This window comes from Argopecten irradians, chromosome 5 (assembly GCF_041381155.1).
Source record: "Argopecten irradians isolate NY chromosome 5, Ai_NY, whole genome shotgun sequence".
In the NCBI taxonomy this organism is placed as follows: Eukaryota; Metazoa; Mollusca; class Bivalvia; order Pectinida; family Pectinidae; genus Argopecten; species Argopecten irradians.
In genome coordinates this window covers 38,492,474-38,519,949 of record NC_091138.1, presented here as the reverse complement: position 1 = coordinate 38,519,949, position 27,476 = coordinate 38,492,474, and the positions used below count along the sequence as shown (strand labels likewise).

The window sequence follows — 27,476 nt, the reverse complement described above, 5'->3', positions numbered from 1 at the left end:
CCGAGACAGATATAAGATCTGTTGTAGGTAAGGCATCAGACTGTGTTCCAGGGAGGGCAGAAAACGCATGGGATAGCTGAAACCATAAATGTGAGTAAAATATTTCAACGCCAGCAAACTCTAGCTATTCATTGATTTATCTCGTACGCATTCAATGAAGAAACATAGCCATGCGTTATATTAAAAATGTTCGAGACAGTTCAAAATAAAACAAATATATGTTAATTATTATTATTAAGTAGAATATTTTAAATGTGTCATAACAATTCTTCATCATTTGAATTTCATGACAACACACTAAAATCTACAGAACTACAATATTATAAACATATTGGAATGTTATATCGTTGGGGGAATTAACTCCCAGAGGTGGTTGTTTTATTTAACATTTTTATTTTTTCCATCTTCATTTTAATATCCAAAACCCAACTCACTTCCGGTTTTCCAATCCGGAAAAAGGTAAATAGTAAGATACAAACCAAATTAGAAAAAATACCTATGATTAATAGTAATATTAAAAATAAGTGTATCGGAAAATAAGATGTCTAATGACCAGTGATATGTAATAATTTAACAAAAAAAGGCATTAAAGTACAAGCAGAGAGCTTTGATAATGACGTTTATCCTACTTGATACTCACTTGATTTAGATCGAGTTTTCGTAATGGAGAAATGCATATATTAAATACGTCACCGATAAATTAATGATTACTTGCAAAATTGTTTGTAACTTTGGAGTCGTTATCGAGACAAACCTTTCACTGGTTGTATTGAATAACTATAGACTGATATATCCTTTACAACCTGATGGCTCTTCTAGAATATACAAGAAGACACAACACGAACATACTGCAGTCTCCCAAAACATGCACCACGCACTTCACACACGTCCCAAAACACGCACCACGCACTTCACACACGCTACACACTGCATACATGGGAGGCCGTCCTTACATGACCCTAGCTGTTAATAGGACGTTAAACTAATCAAACAAACAAACAAACAAGAATGTTGGGATCTGTTTGTTTATTATGTAAATCTTTACACAATGTAACCAAAATGAGTTTTTGTCGATAATCGTTATGGTACCTTTAACCAGACAAGACATTTTCCAATATGTGACATTTTTCGTCATGCCATTCATAAAATGTTCCTCTTGAATGGCATTGGAAGAAGTTGATAAGACTGTCCTTTTAAAATTGAACAAACAAACTATAATAAAGTATACGTTATAGTACAATTTCAATATAGCAATACTGATTAGGAATTTCAGAAATTCACATCATCCGGCCACATTCCCAAATAGTATGAGAAAGGTCTTGCTCGAAAGTTATGCTCTGAAAATGAAACGATAAGGATGTTTTGTTCTCGTTTCAAAAGCAAATAACTTATATTTTGCCATCTTTTCGTCGATCTTCAGTACATTTTAATATTTCTATCTTTAACTAGAAGACATAGTTTTTGAATCCTAAAACTTTCTCTTCCTCCTAAAGACTAGCGTTTGAATTTATTTCGAACCAAGATATTGTGTTATGGATCATCAATGAAACATCGTAAGTCAGAATACACATTGTCACTCTTTAGTAATATAAAGCAAATTGGCATCTAAATGTTTAATATTATATTAAAATTTATATATCTGATGTAAATATGAGGAACAAATAGACAGAACAGATTTTTCTAAAAAAAGGAATTACCTCTCTTTACCCTTTTTTTATACCAAAACATGTAAGTGAAAGACATGCTTGAAGCAACATTCCTACGAACGCATATTTTTAATTTGATTAATTAACATTAATTTACAAAATGTAACATATTTTAATAAATCCGAGAACAAACTGTGTTTTCAGGTGGTATATCAAAATTGTTTTACAAATCAAAACCTTTTTATTCCCAGCGTCTTAATTTATCCTTTGATCTATTTTGAGATTTGTTTGTATTGTATGGCATGTTGTATGCAGTGAGCACTATAAACACTATTACAAAGGTACAACACAAATTCAATTTCAAACCATTTTATTAACAAATGTGAAAGGTATTAGACAGCACAAATGCTCCACATTCTACCAAAACATAGACGTTCACACATATAAATTACCTTAACTGTTAATATGACTATAAGACTTATATGTTTTGGTTTGGTTTATTAAATTAACGTCCAGGTTCATTTAAGGAAGGCCTTCCATTTGTGTAGTGTGTGGATCTATCATATTTTGGGAGGCTGTAGTATATTCGTATGTACATAAAGTATATCTCTTGCCGTTTTATATAGTGCTATCTTACTGAAGCATGTCACAACATAACCAAACCAATCCAAAACTATTCCTTCACCATTTATTTCAGCCTTAACATAGCAGACAGCATCACCATGACATCTACTAGGTTATCCGGACGAATACTCATATCAGAAGTATTTTTGTATTCACCTCTGTATGACTAGCTTTACAGTAGTGAAGGCTACATTTGTTTTCGCTTTGAGTTGAGAAGTCGAATAACTATCTACGCGCTATCTGCTTACCAGGTGTATCATAATTCATTAAATGACAGTATCACTGCAATTAATTTTCATTGAAATATTTTACGAGTGAAAATCAGTCTTAAGGAGATATTATAAAAGTCACCAACATCAATATTGTATTGGTCAGCAGCGAATAACGTTGGCGTCCACTGTCTTGAGAACGGGCATGTGCTAATAACTTCCTGTCATGTTTACGACCGCACTACCTTATCACCTCTGTGATCTGAATTAGGTCATGGCAAGAAAACCATCGCTTTCTTTGAGACCATAGGTCAAGAAGAATGTTCACCTTTTGTTACTTAGATTGAGGACATACAAATCCTTGTGGTCATTACGTGTAGGTGGGTAATGTCACTACTGTGATATAGTACATAGCACATACATACACGTGTAATACTGGCTTGTCTAGAATAATACACTCCTGTCGCCTGAGGCTAAATAGCAAAGCTACCCATGCAATACCCCCGGGTAGAATATCATTATCCTTCATATTCACATAGCCTTCATATCACTCTGACTAAAAGACAAATAGGAAATCTAATAGAATCTGAATCTAAGAGTTTTTGGATTTATTATATAAATTACAACGAATGGATATTTCTAGTTAATGTTATTTTACCAAATGACGACTAACATAACATATATAGTAACAACAGTGTCAGCCATGGCAGCCATGCTGCAAATAAATACATACAAAATAGGTAAAATATTGATACATTTGTAGCCAATAGGTGAGGCACCAAAGATCTTCTATTATATATCATTTCACTAATCATTGTCGTTCATGTGAGGTAGTGTAAGTAAAATATATCAGGTTACCATACCACTCAGAAAATAAATCCAACCATCAAAGGTAGAGCAAAAAATAACACAAAACAAAACAAAACACACAAACACCCCCCCTTTCCCCCCAAAAAAATTAAAAAAAAAACAAAAAAAACACACAAAAACCAGAAAACAACCAAGTGACATTGCTATACGTACTTAATTCTAAATCATAGTCTCTTTAATAGATGAAAAAACAATACAAATACATTGTTGTGAACGTTTCTATTGTTATGTTATGTTTATCGTGTGATAGTTCTTCAGCACGAAACAAATGTTTACAACTAAGATAAGAAACTAGTTCATTAAAACTCGTTCTTAGACATACCAGAAGGAAAATCTGCCTTCGCATTGGTTACTTACCTGGACTTTCCACTGTTGTGAGATCACATTTGGTTACACATTGACATTGTTTCCTTATACATTCAAGGTAATGAAGTTTAAAACAATTATTTCCTTTATAAACTTGCCCTGCAGGAAGGGGTTTAGAATTGTACCAGCTGCCCGTATTGCATGATTGTAAAAGGCGACTAAGTTTAGGATATTATCTGTTCTCCTCTTCCTAACTGACTTTATCTTTCCTAATGCCTCCCTTTGGCCTTGAGTTGAGCGTTCGCCCCTGTGAGGAAAGCTCCTATGCTGTCCCTTGGCCGAGACACACAAAGTCTATAAAAGTTGTAGTTTTTGCTCCTTTAAGGACGTTCCGAACAGTGATCGAATGCGCCATTCGTTCGGACCTCCTTGGGTCAATGCGTGCATTCGGAACTACACATGAAAACTCTTTTGTGACTAAGATTATGAAGGATAGCTATCTATATATTATCCGTCTAACGATATCTTATCTTTTAACGTTAAAATCGGGATAGAATAGTCTATAAACGAAATATTTGTCGATATTGTACTTAGTTCAGTTTAGGCCTCATTTACACACATTCGCGTAAAAAATCACAATTAATGTATTTTTAAGAGTGGAAACGACATTGAGGTCATTGGTAGCCATACAAACTTACATGTTAAAGATAAAAAATGTTGTTATTTGTAATATTTCAGTCAATAACCAAGCTTTGAAAATATGTGTGTAAAATTGTATTTTGAGAAAAACAGACGGTAAAGTAGGTTTATTGAAAGTATAATATTTCAAAAACAGCACGGTCAAATTTCAAATACAAGCCTTAATAAACAGTTTATCAACCAATCTTTCAGTGAGCAAATTTTCAAGAAAATCAAACGAGAGGAAATTTTTAGGCCTAACTATATCGAACCACCTTAAAAAGAACAACAGTTCTACTATGCAAGAAGACTCAACATGAACATACCGCAGTCTCCCAAAACAAGCAACTCGCACTTCACAAAAGCTACATACTCCATACACGGGAATCCGTCCTTACATGTCCCTGGCTGTTAATAGGTCGTTAAAAGAATCAAACAAGCAAATAAACTTTATTTCACACGTAGTCAGAGGATTATATTCCAGATTTTTTTTTCATTTTAAAGTAGATATTCAGAGAGAAAAAATAGGTTCCAATATTTTAATAAAGAGAAACACATTGTAAAGTTTTAGAAAAACATACAGTAACCCACATATACACTTATGATTCACTTTTTATGCCATATTTGTTGATAAAACAAAATAGTTATTATTTACTCAGATGCCACCACTTCCGTTGCCTGCTAATCTCATGCGGCAGCCCAAACATGCCATGTGGATTGCACAGAATATGCGATGTTTTGTATTTATATATCAAAGGCTTTCCCATTGACCGATTTTGCAATCAACCTTTATTAATATAAACGATATAAATATAATTCAAACGATAGACGCAATCATTTTTTGTTGCAATGTTTTGGAGGTTTTTGTTTAGAATGTGACTAGACTACAATGTAAGATAGATTACTCTCTCTTTACAGATGTTTCGAATTGCATGCCTGGTGATAGCATTGGCAGGTCAGTACATTAGCATATTAGATAGTACCAAAGGCATGCACTGACTTTTTCAAAATTCAAAATTGACTACAAATGAATTTTCTCTTTTAATATTAGCATCACAAAATTATACTCTACATGCAATTGTTAATCGATGTTAGTAAAATCTTCCCTACTACATTTCTTTGTAGTTGTGAAATTGCTAATTGACGTTAGTAAAAAGTTCATTGCTGTGGAACTTATGCGCTTGAAGACTGATGTTGCTATTTGATTTCGTATTTCAGTGGTTACCAATGCCTATCGCCGTATATGTTACCACTCTAACTGGTCTCAATATAGAAACAGCCAAGGGAAGTTCTTCCCCGAGAACATCAACTCCACACTCTGTACACATATCATCTATGCATTTGCCACACTTAATGGTAATCATTTAAAGGCATTTGAATGGAACGACGAGAGCACACCATGGTCCACAGGCTTGTAAGTAGAAGACGACCAAAAGATATTCAAATGAAATAAATAATCCATAATAAAAAAAAATGTTTTAACTTAATTTTCAAGTGACTGATTCCGATATCGTGAGATTGCATGTCAATTTGATATATCAAAATGAAATTCGTATGGAAGCACGCTAATAGTTGTGTTTGTATAATATTTAAGCGTGTTTGGTATAATAATTACAATTTTGCAGCAATACGTTCCATGGTGCCCAGGTAAAGGTTAATACTGGGCTTCTTTAACTAGCAATATATCATAATCCCAAAACGGTCCACCGAACTGATGGATTGGTCCATACTTTTTTTAATTGAAGGTACGAACGCTTCAACGCAATGAAGAAGCAGAACCCAAATGTGAAGACTCTGCTAGCTGTTGGAGGCTGGAACCTTGGATCTGCACCCTTTACAAGGATAGCAGCTTCCGATGCATCTCGTACTGACTTCGCCACTGATGCAGTGAAATTCCTTCGATCACATGATTTCGATGGGCTCGATTTCGACTGGGAATATCCGGCCAATAGAGGGAGCCCCCCTAAAGACAAACAAAACTTCGTCGAACTCGTCAAGGTAATGATATTGCAGTAGTTTTCTGCTGTTGGCTTGCTTGTTAAGTATTTTCTGATATAAATGTTGTTTTATTATCTTGGTCTCTAGGATTCTCATCTAAACAAGAATGTTTTATATCTATGTACAGAAAACACGTGAACTGTTTGATAGTGACGCACAATCAACTGGTAAACCGCGTCTGATTCTCTCAGCAGCGACAGGAGCGGGAAAAGAAAAAATTGAAACTGCCTACGATTTCCCTCAGCTAATACAGTGAGTTGGTATTGGTATCAGTATATAGGCGAATAGAAGGAATCGTCCGTCAGGATAAATATAAATAATTCAATTTACTATCTTTGAATGAAAAGGAAAATGGTAAAGGTTGTCTTTAATTTTTTCGCCTCCCTTACCATGTTGTATGACATTCTATTTATAAGAAATCCTTGAAAATCGTCTTCCTCTGTGAATTGTAGTTTTTTTTTTAAATTATAATTATTGTCCAGGTGAGCTACACAGGCGCATTGGGCTTCTTGTTGCAGAAAGCACGTGTCTGAAAGAACTTAAAAAACGGCGTGTTGAACCCAAGGCTGAAATATTTAGTCTAGAAACGCTACTTAAGGACATCTGGACTCCAATTCCGTAGCAATTCTAGCAATTCCGTATCGTGGGTCCATATTAAGACATTTCGTAACAACCACACTCTCAAAATAGATCTATATTATTATTTTGTTTACCAAAATCTTTTAGCAACAATTATCACTTTCCGTTCTTGTCAATTAGATACCTTCCATGCATGCAAACGACTTTTAGTTGAGTTTTTTTTAATGAACTCCGTAGGTATCTGGATATGATCAACTTGATGACCTATGACCTCCATGGTGCGTTTGATGACCACACTGGTCACAACAGTCCACTCAAGGCCGGCCCTATGGATACCGGAAACGACACAACATTGAATGTGGTATATAGAATTTTTCAATAGTTAATAACCACTTTTGAGTTGATGAGTATTGGAGAAACTGTGTCTCAGTATTTTCTTCAGATTTAGATGTACGAGATAATGATTCTTACACATTATAGACGATTGTCATGTGCCGCTTTTCTACATTATTTCTCGCAAGTTCAACTGTAATCAGATCCTCAATGATTATTGTAGTAACTTACAATATTTTTGCAGTGGCTGATATGAATTTTACTTTTTTTGTAAGGAATGGGCTGCCCATGAATATGTGAAAAGAGGAGTACCGAAGAGCATGCTAAATATAGGAATGCCTCTATATGGTCGCTCCTTCACTCTGAAAAGCACAAGTAACACTGGTGTGAACGCTCCCGTCAGTGGGGGAGGGACTGCTGGGAGGTATACCGGTGAGAGTGGATTCCTGGCCTACTACGAGGTGAGGTCTTAGTTTATCCAAATGATCTATAATTTTTTTTTTGTTGTTTACAATTTTCAATTTTCACGATTAATACTTTACTCATAGGTTCAATAATACTTTTTACCAGTTTGGTGCTCATCACGTTACCTTATGTTGATTCCAGATTTGTAAAATGATCCCAACGTCTACGAAACACATGATAGAAGGTCAGGAGGTACCCTACATCGTCAAAGGTAACCATTGGGTTGGATACGATGACCAGGAAAGTCTCCGCAAGAAGGTAATTTAAATCAAACATGATATTACATTTGACTTTGTAATACTCCACATCCCACTAACCGCAGTTGAAACTTTATGTGTATTTCTTGTACCATGGATGTTTTGCGTTTGGTGTGAATGTATGGCAATCATATCTCTCATTTTACGAATATTGTATTTAATGGTTAACAGATAAAATCTTTTTTCATAACAGGTAGATTTTGTGAGACACGAGCAGTATGGTGGTGTTATGGTTTGGGATCTTGCCCTTGACGATTTCAGTGGATCGTGTGGAGAAGGCAAATATCCACTTTTGAACGCCATCAATGACGAATTGACAAGGGCTGGTTCTATACCAGTGATAACCAAGTAAGTCGACATAATTTTATAAACAGAAATAATATTAATACGCCAAGTAAAATTCACAACACAGCACAATTAAATAAAGTACTTGTGAATTAAGAATTCATGGTTAGTCGATACAGTGATAGCTAGTGAGTAAAGAAGAAATAAAAAAAAAACATCATTCGTTTTCCCTTTAAACAACGTAGATTGATTGGTTTTATTATACTTTATTATATTTACGTCCTATTGACAGACAGGGCCATTGAGGGATGGTTCCCCGTGTATGCGATGTCTTGCGTGTGTGAATTGCGTGGTGCGTGTTTTGGGAGTCTGTGGTATACCCGTGTCAATCAAAGATCTACAATATCGACTAAACATGACTGAATTACTTGCCAAGACAGACTATTAAACGAAAATGATTTTTGTCATGGTTGTTTGTAATATTTCGATTTAAATATTGTTTTTCAGCCCACCTACCACTACTACTGTGGCTACAACTACGTCGGCGTCCGGTAATTCCGGTTTTTATATCTAATATGAAATGGATTAGTTTGTGTTCATTTCTAAATGTATTATACATTGTTTATACAGAAAGAATTTTTGATCATATAATCTAAACCATATTGGAATATTGGTTCATTTTGAAATTCTGTATAAAAATTACGTGTTTCCTCGATTAGTGCAACTAAGACACAAGTGTAACCTTAGCAACTAAACATGAACTTATTAGTTAGACTTTTTTTTTTTAATTAGGATCTGCATCTGGATCTAACAACTCCTACCGCCGTATATGTTACCACTCTAACTGGTCTCAGTACAGAAACGGCCAAGGGAAGTTCTTCCCCGAGAACATCAACGCCAGTCTTTGCACACATATCATTTACGCGTTTGCAACTCTAAATGGTAATCATTTAAAGGCATTTGAATGGAACGATGAGAGTACACCATGGTCCACAGGCTTGTAAGTAGAAGACAGGCAAAATATATCCAAATGAAATCATCTATAGTAAAAGTAATAAACCCATATTTATGCACTATAAACATATTAGTTTGGCGGTTATTTTAGCGTTATTCGCACCATAAATGCAGCGCTAAAGTATGATTGTACTTACCTGCTGAAGGTCACTCTTTGATCGCGATATAAGATTATGACATAATTTCTAATGAAATTTATACTTAGCTGGTGGTAGTTTTCATAGAAGCCATACAAGATGCACTTCGAAAATTGGTATATTCCTTTTGTTCTGTCTCTTGAATTGAAGGTACGAACGCTTCAACGCAATAAAGAAGCAGAACCCAAATGTTAAGACTCTGCTAGCTGTTGGAGGCTGGAACCTTGGATCTGCACCCTTCACAAGGATAGCAGCCTCTGATGCAACTCGTACTGACTTCGCCACTGATGCAGTGAAATTCCTTCGATCACATGATTTCGATGGGCTCGATTTCGACTGGGAATATCCGGCCAATAGAGGGAGCCCCCCTAAAGACAAACAAAACTTCGTCGAACTCGTCAAGGTAATGATATTGCAGTAGTGTTCTGCTGTTGGCTTGCTTGTTTAGTATATTCTGATATAAATGTTGTTTTATTATCTTGGTCTCTAGGATTCTCATCTAAACAAGAATGTTTTATATCTATGTACAGAAAACACGTGAACTGTTTGATAGTGACGCACAATCAACTGGTAAACCGCGTCTGATTCTATCAGCAGCGACAGGAGCGGGAAAGGAAAAAATTGAAACTGCCTACGATTTCCCTCAGCTAATACAGTGAGTTGGTATTGGTATCTGTAGTATCTGTATATAGGCGAATAGAAGGAATTGTCCGTCAGGATAAATATAAATAATTGAATGTACTATCTTTGAATGAAAAGGACAATGGTAAAGGTTGTCTTTAATTTGTTCGCCTCCCTTACCGTGTTGTATGACATTCTATTTATAAGAAATCTTTGAAAATCGTCTTCCTCTGTGAATTGTAGTTTTTTTTTCTTAAATTATAATCATTGTCCAGGTGAGCTACACAGGCGCATTGGGCTTCTTGTTGCAGAAAGCACGTGTCTGACAGAACTTAAAAACGGTGTATTGAGCCCAATGCTGAAATATATAGTCTAGAAACGCTACTTTAGGACATCTGGACTCCAATTCCGTAGCAATTCTAGCAATTCCGTATCGTGGGTCCATATTAAGACATTTCAAAATAGATCTATATTATTATTTTGTTTACCAAAATCTTTTAGCTACAAGGATCACTTTCCGTTCTTGTCAAATAGATACCTTCTATGCATGAAAACGACTTTTAGTTGAGATTGTTTTTTTTAATGAACTCCGTAGGTATCTGGATATGATCAACTTGATGACCTATGACCTCCATGGTGCGTTTGATGACCACACTGGTCACAACAGTCCACTTAAGGCCGGCCCTATGGATACCGGAAACGACACAACATTGAATGTGGTATAGTTAATATTGATTAAGTCATCGACATTCCACGCCACAGTTACACCGCATGAAGTCATAACGTCACGGAATTGTTTTAATGAAACTTCAGGTTCACAAAATTAGCGCGTGCAATCTGTCATACCCTAAAGAAACCTATAACGACGAAAACCGTTGACTAATCAGTGAACAATAGGAGAAACCATTATCATCTGCTACTTTAGTACAAAATTATTTTACTACAATTTACAATAACTGTCCTATTTTCAATGATATTAACCTACAGTATTTCCTGAACTGGCCGACATGAATTCTATGAATTTATTTGTTTTACAAGGAATGGGCTGCACATGAATATATAAAAAGAGGAGTACCGAAGAGCATGCTTAACGTCGGAATGCCATTATATGGTCGCTCCTTCACTCTGAAAAGTACAAGTGAAACTGGTTTGAACGCTCCTGTTAGTGGTGGAGGAAACGCTGGAATGTATACGGCAGAGCGTGGATTCCTGGCCTACTACGAGGTAAAGGTCTAGCTTTATACAAATGATCTACAATTTGATTTGCTTCATACAATTTTAATTATAAACCAGAATAAATTAGGATTAATATCATTATTTTTTGTAATATTTCGTATGATACTTTAGCTCAGTCTTGTTCTCTTTGGTTTCTCATGGATTTCGTTTACTTCAGATCTGTAAAATGATCCCCACGTCTACGAAACATATGATAGAAGGTCAGGAGGTACCCTACATCGTCAAAGGTAACCAGTGGGTGGGTTACGATGACCAGGAAAGTCTCCGTAAGAAGGTAATACAATCACCCAGACATGTGTAGGTATATGTGTATTCTATACTGGATTAACAATATCCTAACATTTCTTTGCTTTAGATTTAAGAGAACTGAACTTGAAGTGGTTAAATTAATGCAATCCTCAAACTCGTCAAGGATGAAATATAAAAATTAAGATCCAATAAAATTGTTTGGTTTGAACTGTTACTGAAATCAACATAAAGATGGTTTCATACGTTACTAACAGGTAGATTTTGTGAGACACGAGCAGTACGGTGGTGTTATGGTATGGGATCTTGCCCTTGACGATTTCAGTGGATCGTGCGGAGAAGGCAAATATCCACTTCTGAACGCCATCAATGACGAATTAACAAGAGCTGGACCTATACCAGTGATAACCAAGTAAGTAGACATTATTATGTAAATATTGATATAATATTTGTTTACGAATGCAATCTGTTTTTTATTCTCAGACTCCATTTAAACTTAAAAAAATTCACTGTTGACGAAACATGTTTTGTAATTAATTGTCCAACGGATCACAATACCTTTCAATTCGTATATACGCTTTTGATATGTGGATTTCGGCAGTCCATCCGCAGACCACTTCAATACATAATACTAGACTATAATTTCCGATGAATATAATTTGTATTAAACAGCGTTTTAATTTAACGTGTCATATTACAACAAGAACAGTAACTGATATTTTTATAAATGTCCTCAGTCCACCGCCAACCACTGCAGTCGTACCTGTCAGTTCAACACCTTCAGGTTCATCTCAAAATTCCGGTGAGTTAAACATTTTGCTATTGTATGACTTTGTTTCAAGTGAGTGCTAATAATAAATGAAAGTTAAGGTTTACAGACTTTGAGTTGATCACAATATATTCAACTCCACAACCAGTTTAGATCTTTTTAATACATCATATAATTACAAACACTCCCGGAAATAAATAAAAATCTCCATTTTACAAAGTATTCGAGTAAAGTCAAGCCCCTCTTAGCACTAAAAAGACAAATTATCAAAAAGACTTGCAAAGAATACATTCAGATTTACAAGAGTAAAGACGTATGCAGAAAGAAATTCACTCTATCCAAAAGAATTAGCAGATTAACTAATACCATGGCAGCCGTCGGATTGAAGAGCTTGCTGGAAATATGATTAAAATCTAGTTCAACTATTCTACTACATACTACATTAAAGAATATTCATAATGTCCCGAAACCAGAACATTGTCAAGATGACTGGTAATCCTAGTAATCTGTCTGTAACAAAGTGAATACAGGCTTTCCAAGTAATTACTTTTTAATGTTAATGACGATGACCAAAACGTATTGACGATGTATTTGTTTAGATTAAACAAAAACCTTGCAGTACCTGGGTGACAGACCTTGCCAGTAACCTTTGTAATTAACGATTATACAAATACCTGAAATATTGCTCCAAATCAGTAGTTACAAGCGTTATCATGGCCACTATTACAAAACTCAGACTTTTTTATTTAAGGATCTGCATCTGGATCAAACGACTCCTACCGCCGTATATGTTACCACTCTAACTGGTCTCAGTACAGAAACGGCAAAGGGAGGTTCTTCCCCGAGAACATCAACGCCAGTCTTTGCACACATATCATCTACGCGTTTGCAACACTCAACAATAATCATCTGAAAGCGTTTGAATGGAACGACGAGAGTACACCATGGTCCACAGGCTTGTAAGTAAAACACAGATCCATGAAGTATTCATTGACATTCTTTGTTACAAATTAGGTTTGACAAGTACATAAATCTAATAAAGTATTATTAGCGACCGGAATACCACTGTAACTTATTCAATCGTTTGATTCCATTATTCCATTGAAATCATGTCTTATTGCCATTAATAGAAAAGGAGTTAGACAAAAAATGGCAAGGTAACGAGTTTAGTCCTTACATATTAATTATTAAATTAATCATTAGCTTAATCACTTAATCCAAATTTGAATCAAACAGTCTTCATTATATTTAACTGCAGGTACGAACGATTCAACGCATTGAAGAAACAGAACCCAAATGTGAAGACTATGCTAGCTGTTGGAGGCTGGAACCTTGGATCTGCACCCTTCACAAGGATAGCAGCTTCCGATGCAACTCGCACCGACTTCGCCACTGATGCAGTAAAATTTCTTCGGTCACATAATTTCGATGGGCTCGATTTTGATTGGGAATATCCGGCAAATAGAGGGAGCCCTCCTAAGGACAAACAAAACTTCGTTGAACTCGTCAAGGTAAATGACACCGCACGTTTTCGTACTACTTCATACTACGTTTGATAATACATTTACATTCAAACATTGCATGAACTTTCTGCTGCCAAAACAGATGTTTGACGTATTTGATTCGGTTCCAGTTATAGATTAATATTCAGTTGTTTACTGCTATGTACAGAAAACACGTGAGCTGTTTGATAGTGACGCACAATCAACTGGTAATCCGCGTCTAATTCTCTCAGCTGCGACTGGAGCGGGAAAGGAAAAAATTGAAACTGCCTACGATTTCCCTCAGCTTATACAGTGAGTGTAATCTTTGATATAGCTTATGTATAATTGTCTCTGATTGCTTGATATATTCTAAAATTCGCTTGTTTCCATTGATTCCATTTATGCATTTTGAAACTGAATATAAAATTTTCTATTTGATCGGAATTCTGTGGAACAGTTGTTTATAAGTAACAGGTACGATTAAACCGATGAACTATATAATTAATATATCCTTAGCAATTGATTCGCCCATTATGTTTTATGAAAATGTTTGACTGTAAATGCAAAGGTCATGTAATTTTGTAACTTGACTATTGTCATAATTCGCGAGAAATTGAAACAAGGGATTGTTTAGTACAGAACCGAGAATCGTTATTCAATGTCAATAGCCCTAAGCCGTGGTCAACTTGTTATTCATTGGCAATAGTCTTGAACAGTGGTCAACTCATTATTCAATGGCAATGGCTCTAAGCCTTGGTCACAACCGGCATGCGTGGTTTTTTTCTGCGCTAGCTGCGGTCTCACATATTTCTAAAAGTGGAAGGAGTGCGTCTTCATCTGGTTATATTGTACTGACAACGGGCAAACCAGTCGTCCCACTTACTTTATATCCAGCGCTAATAATAAATTAATTTTAATATACTTAGGTGTATCTCGGTCAGGGGATAAGAGCCTTTCTCAGAGGGGCGAACGCTCAACTTCATGCCAAAATGTAAAGAAGTACGCTAGGCACAATCTTAACGCCCTACCTCCGGGGCCAACTCTGTTCGAAACTCTGTTTTCGATTTCAATTTGTTTGTCAAATTGTTTGTACCATTTCACAGAGTTGTGTCTGGTTAGCCATAAGTTACCACGGATTCCGATCGTACTTTCAGTTTAAACTAGCCGTTTCCTTTTGTATTTAAATCTCGACATTTATGGAAATGTTCGCACGGTGCACGATACTAACGTTGTCTAAAACAACTCGTTTGTCCGAAACCTTATATCTGGTCTTTGTACTTTAATAGATCACACTTGAAACAAAACAACACCATGTATTATGTTTATCAAAATATTTGCTTTGTACTGTAATATAATGATTTTTGCAGTTTAGTGATCTTCATCCTTGATTGTTTCATAATCAAATCTGCAGGTATCTGGATATGATCAACTTGATGACGTATGATCTCCATGGTGCGTTTGATGACCACACTGGTCACAACAGTCCACTTAAGGCCGGTCCTATGGATACCGGAAACGACACAACATTGAATGTGGTATGTAGACTTCATCAGTGGTTGATAATAACGAAGAAGATCAATGTTGTACATAGTGTGCGGATGTGTGTTTTGGGAGACAGCAACTCCTATTTTTTTCTGTTAACAGATTTCCGTCTCAATCGTACCAAGGTCCATTGCCTGAAAGGTTCTGTCGATTTTTCGGATTATGTCCTCGCACAATAGTGATCGTTGTCATCTGCCGCTATTGTACGATAATTCTTGCAGGTTGACAACATTATGCAATTGCTATATGATTCTCAATTATATTAACTTACAAAATTTCCTGAGGTGGCAGATATGATTTCTACGAATTTATTTGCCTTACAAGGAATGGGCAGCCCATGAATATGTGAAGAGAGGAGTACCGAAGAGCATGCTTAACATCGGAATGCCTCTATACGGTCGTTCATTCACTCTGAAAAGTACAAGTGAAACTGGTGTGAACGCTCCTGTTAGCGGTGGAGGAAACGCTGGAATGTATACGGCAGAGCGTGGATTCCTGGCCTACTACGAGGTAAGGGTCTAGCTTTATACAAACGATCTATATTTTGTTTTATATAATTTGTATTATAAACATTCATAAATCACAATAAATATTTTACTAACTAATTTATTGCTCATTATGTTCCAACTTGGCATGTCTTTAATTTCAGATCTGTACAATGATCGCCACATCTACGAAACACATGATAGAAGGCCAGGAGGTACCCTACATCGTCAAAGGTAACCAGTGGGTGGGATACGATGACCAGGAAAGTCTCCGTAAGAAGGTAATGTAATCACTCAGACAAGTATAATTATGATGTATATTAGATTAACTATGTCCTTGTAGTTTGTACTTCCGGTTGTCTCTTTCATCAAAAGCTATATGTCTTTCAATATCTCCAAATTGCAATTTGTAATATATTCACGAATATTACTCTTCTTAGATTTAAAAGGACTATATCTGAACAGAATGAATAGCTGCAATCCCCGAACTCCTAAAACATAAAATGTTATCATTCAGATTTAACAAGGCCAATAAATTTGAGTTGTTTCTTAAGATCAAATTTAAAAAAAAAGCTTTTATGTATTTATAACAGGTAGATTTTGTCAGAAACGAGCACTATGGCGGAGTTATGGTTTGGGATCTTGCCCTTGACGATTTCAGTGGATCGTGCGGAGAAGGCAAATATCCACTTTTGAACGCAATCAATGATGAATTGACAAGAACTGGACCTATACCAGTGCTAACCAAGTAAGCCGACATTATTATAAAAATATTGATTTATTCATTTTACAAATGCAATCTGTCTTGTTTTTTTTCTCGGACTGCTTTTCAAACTTAAATATTCACACACATGTCGAAATATTTTTCGGATCAGAATTCATTTCAATTCGTATGTGACAAAATTGACAAGGACTGGACCAGTGATAACCAAGTAAGGCGACCTTATTTTTTGTATATATAGAAAGGTTTTTTTTATCACAACACAATGAAATACAATACTTGTGTATGGGAACTAGAATTCATGTTAAATGCAACCGGAATAATTTCATTTATAATTTTGAGATAATTTTATGTTGCTATCGAAATGTTCTGTAGGCTAGCAACAGGAAATGATGTATTTAATTTCATGATTTTCCTCAGTCCACCGCCAACAACTACGGTCGTACCTGCCAGTACAACTTCAAACTCAGGTAAATGCTACATTTCAAATACAGCTGCCTTTGTACTTTCGTTGAAATTTGGTTGGTTGATTGGGCTTAATGCATCCCATAAACACCTGGGATCATTTAAGTACCGCCTCCCTTGTATGCAACGTGTTGCCTGGATTAATATATGAATGTTTTGGGAGACTGCGGTATATTCGTATTGTATTCCTTTGTAATAATAGGATTCATACCCTTACTATAGTGTTATCTCATTGAAACATACAACCAGAGACAACGAACAGTACACCCTTGTCATATTTGTAACCAGATGCTTTCTTTCTCGTGTCTATGTTCATAGACATTACTGTTTGATATGCATTTATAATGAGACAGGAAAGTATATCTCTGATGGAATAATATCATAGCTTGGATTTAAAGTTCTTTTATTTTTCTATAATTTCCATTGGCTTAAAATTTTGCTTTATCAGCTCATAATATCATTAACTTGAATACATTTTGTAAATTATGGAGATATAACACAAAAATCTGTGTGTTATCTCATCATAAAGCGCAAAGTATGAGTGTGCTCTCATCATAAACCCCAAAAGCCAGGTTTACATAGGACTATAACACCAATATCGAATTCAGATCCGAGAAACGCGAAGTAGGGATTCACTTTGAGAGCCAACTATTACTCATAAACAATTAAAACTAAAATCAATTCTTACGACGAGTTGGAGACTGGGGAGGGAATAGGGCAGACGTATGGGTTGGTACTGGACGAAAGTTTTAGTTATTTTTAAACTACTCCATTATAACAAAGCTTCTTGGTACCAAAAACTATCACCACACAAGAGCTGCTAGCTTGTACATTTTGTATTTGAACGCTCTGATGCTGATCGGGACATTTCAATGATTTCTAGGATTAAACAAAAACTCTGCAGTGCACGGGAATATATCCTTTCTTATAATTACAGCTTATGAAATATGTTTAACATGTTTTTCTTTTCGTATTAGGATCAAACGACTCCTATCGCCGTATTTGTTACCACTCTAACTGGTCCCAGTACAGAAACGGCGAAGGGAAGTTCCTCCCCGAGAGCATCAACGCAAGTCTCTGTACACACATCATCTACGCGTTTGCAACCCTCAATAATAATCATCTGAAAGCCTTTGAATGGAACGACGAGAGTACACCATGGTCCACAGGCATGTAAGTAGTTGATAACCAAAAATAAGTCTTCCTTTGTCCGACATTTTGTGGAAAAATTGATTGAGTTTGGTTTGGTTATTACATTTACCATTAAAAGACCACATATTGACATATGTGGAAAATCCCTAATATAATGGACGGAAAAATTATCAACTCGTTTATCTGATCGTCTTGATTTCATTATTTATTGCTTCTAAAACGTCTGTATGTACTTAGGTATGAACGATTCAACGCATTGAAGAAACAGAATCCAAATGTTAAGACTCTTCTAGCGGTTGGAGGCTGGAACCTTGGATCTGCACCCTTCACAAGAATAGCAGCTTCCGATGCAACTCGTACTGACTTCGCCACTGATGCAGTGAAATTCCTTCGGTCACATGATTTTGATGGACTCGATTTTGACTGGGAATATCCGGCCAACAGAGGGAGTCCACCTCAAGACAAACAAAACTTCGTTGAACTTGTAAAGGTAAGATATATGCAATGTTCTAGCATGTAATGAAACGTCCGATAAGTTTGCTACTGCTGAAGTAAAGATTAGTTCATTTCTGTTTCTCTTAAATTTGTTGATGTAGGTGAATGAATTGTAGTTGTTGATTGATGATTGATTATTTCTCTATCTACGTAGAAAACACGTGAGCTGTTTGATAGTGACGCACAATCAACTGGTAAACCGCGTTTGATTCTCTCAGCAGCGACAGGAGCGGGAAAGGAAAAAATTGAAACTGCCTACGATTTCCCTCAGCTCATCAAGTGGGTTAAATTTATATGAAATTGGTTAATTTGCAGAGGGATAAAGAAATCTAGAATTGGCATCTTGGTTAAGCAACTACCTTTATATCAATGACAATATATAATTGTATTCCATTTTACGTCAGCATAATTATCAAGTGTTTTGTTATTCACTTACCTAATGCAAAGATTGTGATTAAATTTTCATTTTGAATTCTTTGTAAAATACGTAAAGTTTATTTTAAGACGAACCAATTACAATGTCCTCAATCCATTCCGTAGGTATCTGGATATGATCAACTTGATGACGTATGACCTCCATGGTGCGTTTGATGATCACACTGGTCACAACAGTCCACTTAAGGCCGGTCCAATGGATACCGGAAACGACACAACATTGAATGTGGTATGTAGAATTTGTCAGTGGTCTATGTACCACCATGGCTCATTCAAACACCTGATATCAATTTATCTTTGCATGAGAGGGCAAAGTCCAGTGCATTACCCGAAGAACATAAATCCCCCTTTCGGGAGTGCATCAGAGCTTTCCCTGATCATGTTAAGATCTACACTGACGGTTCAAAAGATGGTGATAAAGTTGCGGCAGCATGCTGTACATCTAATCACTGTTCCTCTATCCGACTTCCAGATGTTGCCTCCATTTTCTCTGCGGAATCTTGTGCTATCGGTCTGGCTCTTGACCACATCGAAGAACACCGCATTGAAAAGGCAATCATCTGTTCAGACTCTCTTTCGGTTCTTCAGGCTTTGAAATCAAGATGTCCTAGAAATACTCTAATCCAAAATCTTTTAATCCGAACATTTCGATTATCTTCTTAAACTCAAATTACTTATCTCTGGATTCCCAGTCATGTGGGTATAAAGGGGAATGAACAGGCTGATAAAGCAGCTCAGACTGCTCTTCGCCTAGCACAAACAGATTTGAAACTACCATACACCGACATCAAACCTTCAATTCAGTCAGCCATCAAACACCATGTGCAACAAAGGTGGTCTACCGAAACAAACAATAAACTGTTTAAAATTCAACCTACACTTAATCCTAAACTGTCCAGTCGGAGAGACCGCAGAGAGGAAGTTGTTCTCTCTCGGCTCCGAACTGGACACACATATTTTACACATTCCTATCTATTGAGAGGGGAGGATCCTCCAACATGTCATGCATGTGGTTCTCCTCTCACAGTGGAGCATATCTTAGTGCACTGTATTGATTTTAAGCACATACGAGATAAGCACTACGATGTCTCCGACATGTACACTTTGTTTCATGCCGTGAGACATAATAGTATTTTTAATTATCTCAAAGAAATTGGTATTTTAGATAAAATATGAACGTTTTTCTCATCATATCATCGTATCAACTCAACATTTCATCGTTTCATCAACATTTTGCATGAGTTTTCTCGTGTGTTTTAGCCAAAACTATTTTATCACATGCAAACCTTTTTTATCAAATAAACGTTTACAATCTGTGTTTTAATCCTTACTTGCCTTTTCTTACCCTGATCTTTTATCCTGATATTAATGCCTGAATTGTAGTTTGGCCCTAAATGACCTTAGTTGTCGATGGGCCGTAAAACTCAAACAAACAAACAAACAAATTAATGGTTAACCGTAGGCTAGAAACCGTTTGTTCTGAAAATAGTCAATAAGCTTGTTTTCCTCGAACTGATGATCCTTTAGAGGACATGTAAATTGAACTGCATGATAATTCTAAGGTGATGTATTATACAGTATATACATATACTGTATATAGTACCCAAACCCTATGCTGTTCAATGTATTCCAGTAACACACATTTGATTATTAGGAATGGGCTGCCCATGAATATGTGAGAAGAGGAGTACCAAAGAGCATGCTTAATGTCGGAATGCCTCTATATGGTCGCTCCTTTACCTTGAGCAGCACTAGTAACACTGGTCTTCACGCTCCCGTCCGAGGAGGAGGAACCGCTGGGAGATTTACCCGTGAGAGTGGATTTCTGGCCTATTACGAGGTAAAGGTCCAGATAGGAAGATTCTTTGGCCAAAATATTATTTCAAATTAAAGAAAAGAAATGCTGTGGATCTTCAACTGGGGTGCCGCAAATATTTTTTGATCTGCTGCAAGATTAGCTCTTAATACAAGACTATGTAAAGAACGATTCAGTATACATGTATCACTAGTTGCTGTTTATCAATAATATCAACAATGTTAAACAATAAAAATTGGTAAGACTAGGGGTTTCTGTAGTAACTCACAGTATCTAGCGGTAATGCTTAATTACGGTACCATACTTGTTATTGTTTTGCTGAAACGAAACCAAAAAAATATTGCAACTTTTTCAGCAAGTCGTAGTTGACAATAACACTACTATCAGCACATAATCAATATATTGGATATTTCGCAAACAATAGTAATATAACAAGAACCCTGATGTATAATTCTAAAATGATGTTTTTATTGGATTATTTTCATGATCAAATACCATTTAACATAGAAATTTATGACATTGTTGTGTCGACGTCGAATCCGGTAAACGGTTACACGGCTTTCATATTGTCAGATGCAGATCGCGACGAAGTTTTATATCATTGACAGTGTAAACAAACTGAAAATTATAAAATTTAATGTTTTCGAAACATAGTACAAATGATTCAAACGTACAACAGATTGAAAAATTGAAAACAAATCTCAGTCAGTTGTAAAAAAAAAAAAGCCTATCGGTTAATCAACCTTGACACGGTACAGCAGATTCCAATCACGACAATCTATAAATCTTTTGTACATAATTAGCCGGTAGCTATGTATCTTTCTTACCTTTATCCAGAAAACAGGTGAAACAAAAAACAGACAGGCGTCTTGGAAATACCCTAAATACATCTGATTGGCTAACGGAAAAATAGCGGTGCGGTCTCAAATTTCTTGTTAGATGACGATGTTTGATAAATTTTACGACAAGTTATGCATCACTGCATCCTAAATATCTTAGAATGTGGAAAGAATGTCATTTTTCAGTAATCTATTGTAGATTATATCATACATTTTGCCGTTAAAACTAAAATTCATTATCTAATCTCCAGTAGATTTATGAAAAAATGACATTCTATCCCCTGATTGAATATCAAAATACAATTGGAAATATCTGCCCTGCAGTTAGGGCGTTAGAATTGTGTGGTGTGGACCTGGTGTGGTTTGTTGCTTTGTGTCTTCGGCGGCATGTTTCAGTGATATAGCACTATAAAAAGGACAATAGTTCCACTATACAAGAAGACACAACACGAATATACCGCAGTCTCCCAAAATACGCACCTCGCACTACATGCATGCAATACACCGCATACATGGGAGGCCGTCCTTACATAACCTTAGCTGTTAATAGGAAGTTAATTAAATCAAACAAACAAACAAGTTGGAAATATGATGTTCAATTGATAAAATATGATCTGTGTAGTACCTTTAAAAGGATCCAAGTTGACCAGCAATATTAATATTAATATGATACTCTTTGCCTCCTACCTTGTATAATGAATATATACTATCGACTTTAAACATTGCTTTATGTTTGAATAATTTCCATCCAGATCTGTACAATGATTCCAAAGTCTACAAAGCACATTATACAAGGTGAAGAAGTACCATACATCGTCCAGGGTAACCAGTGGGTGGGTTACGATGACCAGGAAAGTCTCCGTAAAAAGGTAAAGATTGCTAAAAATATATAATGTAAATGTATATAGTAAAGTAAAGGACAAAAGTTTCTGCATCTAAACTGAATGTTTATAAAATTACATCAAGTGTTGTTACTGTCAGAATTAAGGAGTACAATATTCGACAGGTGGATTTCGTGAAACAAGAGCATTTTGGCGGTGTAATGGTTTGGGATCTTGCACTTGACGATTTCAGTGGATCGTGTGGAGAAGGCAAATATCCACTTTTGAACGCCATCAATGACGAATTGAGAAAAGTTGACCCAAATATGTTGACTACCAAGTAAGTTCAGGAAGGGTGTTGAAATGACAAAATGTGGCTAGTATTGTAATTAATTTAGGTATATTGTAGGTAACGCTGTGGACTGGGAGGTTAAAATCTTGATAAATGAATCGTCAGTGTTTTTATTAATTAATATCAAGGTATACATTGACGACACATAGAAGTCTTGTTTTGAATTAGGTAACACAAATATTTCATTGTTTGTTATTTTAAGCTTATCGGCCCATCGACAGTCAATGTCATTTTCGGTCAAATTTACAAATGTGAAAACATGACAAATGTGTAATGGAATGTGATCACGACCTTGACGATTTCAAAGAAAAGGGCAAATATCCACTAATGAACGCGATCTATAACGAGTTAAGAGGTAGTGGATCAGTTACGATGGTAACAAAGTAGGTAAACTTGGTATGTGATGGGAAAATTAGGTCTACATGCAAAATATTTGTAACTTTTGATGTTTTGCATAAATATACGGCTTCTTCATAAGTTCACATATCAATCGAAATCGTTTCCTAAACATACTTTGATGCATGTTTACAGGATACCAACATTATCGCCGACTTTGGCAACTAACGCAACTTCTCTCCCGATGTCAACTGCTGCACCACCAAACCCACAAACTCCAGCCCCACAAACACCTGCCCCGCAAACTCCAGCACCACAAACACCTGTTCCTCAAACTCCTGCACCACAAACACCCGCTCCTCAAACTCCAGCACCACAAACACCTGCACCTCAAACTCCAGCACCACAAACACCTGCACCTCAAACTCCAGCACCACAAACACCTGCTCCTCAAACTCCAGCACCCCAAACACCAGCACCACAAACACCTGCACCTCAAACTCCAGCACCCCAAACACCAGCTCCTCAAACTCCAGCACCACAAACACCTGCACCTCAAACTCCAGCACCACAAACACCTGCTCCTCAAACTCCAGCACCCCTAACACCCGCTCCTCAAACTCCAGCACCACAAACACCTGCACCTCAAACTCCAGCACCACAAACACCTGCACCTCAAACTCCAGCACCACAAACACCTGCTCCTCAAACTCCAGCACCACAAACTCCAGCACCTCAAACGGCAGCTCCCCAAACTGCAGCGCCACAAACCGCAGCACCACAAACGGTAGCTCCTCAAACCGCAGCGCCACAAACGGTAGCTCCTCAAACCGCAGCAACTCAAACGGCAGCTCCCCAAACTGCAGCGCCACAAACCGCAGCACCGCAAACGGTAGCTCCTCAAACCGCAGCGCCACAAACGGGAGCTCCTCAAACCGCAGCGCCACAAACTGCAGCGCCACAAACCGCAGCACCGCAAACTTCAGCTACCCAAACCGCAGCACCTCAAACCAACGCCCCAATGACTTCTGCACCTTCCACATCTAGTAAGTATAGCATTTGACTTGTGCTGATGATACCCATTATATATCATATACAAGCTGATACCAAGTAAGGAACTCAAGTGAATATGTATAGTAACAAAATGTATCTTTATTTAAATAGTGACTTAGTCATTTTGTCTGAATAGTAGTACCAATCATATGCTTTCGGTAGGTTTTGTATTTTGAATGATTTTTCGAGTTTCAGCAATTCATGAATTCATGAAGTCATTTTCAAGCAGTACAAGCGTGTAGATTATACATATACAATATATATAATTTTTCATGATTTCGGTAGCCGAGCTGATTCGTTATTTTCTTTATTACAAAATGATGACATGCAGTATTACATGTACACTGGGTGATATGTCATACATAATGTCTTTTTCCGAAATTCGACATTAAATATAATAGCTCCGTCAAATAAAATGGAAATGAATGTCTTTCAAACAAATTCAAAATGAAGACTAATGTTGACAGACACACCTGTTTGTCAATGCAAAATATAGAAAACAACTACTAAAGCAGGATATAAACCTGACATCCGAATAGAAAAACGAAGCAAATGCGTTCATGATGTTTATCTCCAGGGCATCGTCGGAAACATTCTTCACAAAGGCGATTGTTGATTAGTTTATGAAACTAACGTCTTATTAACAGCTAAGATCATTTAAGGACGTATTCCCCTGCTAGCGATATGTTGTATGTGTAAATTTCTGTTTTTTCTTCTTCTGATGATGAACGCTAACACACGGCCAAAAGAGAAGCGTTGTCGACTGAGAACGGGTCTTTTCTACGGTCATACAAAATGTAAAATGAATATTAAAATTATATCACCTTATGAAAACAATACGATGTAGGCTAGTATGAAGTAAATTACCTTATTTATGAACTCGTGTTTATATTTCTTCTACTCAGGTCCCGTCGCCCATCATACCATTGGAACTACGAATACTTTTAATTGTGCCTCCCATGGTACAGGGTTTTACCCAAGTCCCGCCGACTGTTCAAAATATTTCATCTGTGCTGGTGGATCAGCATTTGAAGTTGCGTGTACCCCAGGTCTATTGTTTAATCCAATTTCATCGTTTTGTGATTCACCAAGTAATGTACAATGCAATGGAGCTCCAATACCGCCATCATTTACGCAAAGGCCAGTTGTCATGACGACGAGCGGTACAAATGCTCCTGTCACGACTACGCCAACGACTACATCCACGACTACGCCGACGACTACCTCCACAACTACGCCAACGACTACGACTATGCCAACGACTACGCCAACGACTACGTCCACAACTACGCCAGGTACATACATACACAAATGGTTATAAGTATTTGAAGATTTATTCGAAAAAATAATGCAAGTTACTGATGTACTATGATACATGATGCATATAATAGTAATAAATATTTTTACTGAAAACGCATGTTACAAACATGAACGCATGTTCAAAGTGTGTTGAAAATTGTTTCCCACGGAAAAATGGTTGGGAGTAATAGCAACCTAAAAATTGTCCAGTTTTAAACGCATCTTAAATTGATAATAAACGAATACTGACGACGGTATTTTCCGATGGTTTATTGTGGATACTGAAAATCTTTCCCAATCGCGAATAGTTTGACCTGTGAAACTAACCGCCTGTACGGTAGTTTAATTTTTACCAATATTTCCTATTTAATTTGCATATCTGTCGCCATAGTAAGTCTGCTGACCTGGTTTTTATATTGAACTCTGGTAATTTCAGTACAAACGACAACACAAGCACCAACACCGGCTCCAACTCCAGCACCGACACAACCACAGACGACTAAAAGTCATAATAACCAGCCTATCACACCAGGTAAGTCCCGCAGATATAGATATTAAAGCGAAAGGTAAATTACTTGTTATTTGCATGTTTCTTGAATAAAATGTTATTTGAAGAAATGAAAAAAGTATCTTTACACAAGGCTTCTGTAAAATACTCATGCGCATCTTATGAAAAGTTGTTAAGCATCTCCGCACAGATGTGTTGGAATTATGCAAATGCCTGTTTAAACTTTGCATAAAATACCAAACTCGCTCGATAGATGTACAGTTTTATTTGGTTGGCAGTGTATTTGTATATCTCATAAGTAAAGTAATAACTACCAAGACTACTGTGTTTGCTATATCTTTAACAACATTGGTACGTCTTTCAGAGAAATTCTGTCAAGGAAAAAATCTTGGTCTCCATTCCGACCCTGATCACTGCGGCTTTTTCTACGAGTGTGCGAGTGGCTTGGCTTTCCACGAGCAATGTTCTGCGGGAACTCTGTTCAACCCCGTATCTCTGAACTGTGACTATCCACAACACGTGAACTGCGGATCGTCTGGAAGATAGACATTATGCCATTAACACATTTTACTACATCATTGATACTTCATTCAATAAACTTGTAAACTGAATGTATATTCGCTCCATATCACTGTGTCTGACAAATTAATAACAATTGAATTAATTTAGGTTTTTAAAGAGTGGCCGGGGCGAGACAGATACCAAATATATATATATTTTTAAAATAACTTACCAGTCTTAAAGGATTCTGTTTTCTTATTATTTGTCGTATGTTCTAATGATGGTTTGACGCTCTTTGGCCAATTTTTGGAAGGTCAGTCGCTGAATAATCGTACATATTCAATAGAACCTCATGATGATAACGCATATGACCACGCAAACCCTGGCTATCTACTTATGATTTATAAATGTTTACGTATTTATATACGAGTGACCGCAATCGACCGTTATCAATAGGTTTGTTGATTAAAAGATAAGATTAATTAGGAGAACGAAAAAACTAAAAAAAAAGACATACGAAAATTAACTCGGTATTCGTTATTTTCATGCTAAAAGGTAAAATGCAGCCCACTTATGTCGTCATGATGCTGGGTTGTTAAAAGGACATAGTTTGGAACGCACATAAGGGACCAGTTTTAATAGTGTGTGAAACCTAAAGGAGTGTCATGGATGAAATGGAGATAATTACGAAAGGGAGCGAAGTCTTGGTGTTTCCCTTAAAGGCAGTGATAAGGATCCATAAGGCCATAAGGATTTACTTTCAAAAGAGTTTAGTCTCGTTCTGTGAAACACCAATTTAGACTCCCGTGACATTGAATGAAGGCCAAGGTCAATCATTTAATCAAAAAAAAAAAGTGTCCCTTCATCTCAGCATGCTACAGAACAGAATCAGATAAATG

The 27,476-nt window shown here is 36.6% G+C and overlaps 1 protein-coding gene across 2 annotated transcripts; it reads left to right on the top strand.

The window, feature by feature from the left end:
- LOC138323778 (probable chitinase 10) lies at positions 1 to 26,691 on the top strand. Of its 2 annotated transcripts, none has more exons than XM_069268615.1 (37): positions 1 to 90; positions 5,252 to 5,288; positions 5,552 to 5,747; positions 6,079 to 6,331; positions 6,459 to 6,583; positions 7,148 to 7,271; positions 7,519 to 7,704; positions 7,850 to 7,966; positions 8,159 to 8,313; positions 8,758 to 8,801; positions 9,043 to 9,250; positions 9,552 to 9,804; positions 9,932 to 10,056; positions 10,618 to 10,741; positions 11,061 to 11,246; positions 11,416 to 11,532; positions 11,762 to 11,916; positions 12,242 to 12,288; positions 13,025 to 13,232; positions 13,532 to 13,784; positions 13,945 to 14,069; positions 15,169 to 15,292; positions 15,624 to 15,809; positions 15,949 to 16,065; positions 16,378 to 16,532; positions 16,926 to 16,975; positions 17,948 to 18,143; positions 18,360 to 18,612; positions 18,772 to 18,896; positions 19,158 to 19,281; positions 20,707 to 20,892; positions 22,460 to 22,576; positions 22,714 to 22,868; positions 23,412 to 24,262; positions 25,175 to 25,564; positions 26,005 to 26,100; positions 26,441 to 26,691. In XM_069268615.1, the coding sequence occupies exons 2-37, from the start codon at positions 5,252 to 5,254 to the stop codon at positions 26,620 to 26,622; spliced, it is 6,345 nt and encodes a 2,114-aa protein (XP_069124716.1). In that variant the 5' UTR covers positions 1 to 90; the 3' UTR covers positions 26,623 to 26,691. The 2 variants fall into 2 exon arrangements, with proteins under 2 accessions (XP_069124716.1, XP_069124715.1); XM_069268614.1 differs by having other exon boundaries at positions 12,242 to 12,306.
- The last annotated feature ends 785 nt before the right edge of the window (positions 26,692 to 27,476 follow it).

Bases quoted from the DNA above. Each gene is read 5' to 3' on its own strand.
- LOC138323778 (XM_069268614.1), top strand. From the start codon at position 5,252: ATGTTTCGAATTGCATGCCTGGTGATAGCATTGGCAG. The intron at 6,332-6,458 runs GTAATGATATTG...ATCTATGTACAG, and splicing joins ACTTCGTCGAACTCGTCAAG to AAAACACGTGAACTGTTTGA. The intron at 10,742-11,060 runs GTATAGTTAATA...TTGTTTTACAAG, and splicing joins ACGACACAACATTGAATGTG to GAATGGGCTGCACATGAATA.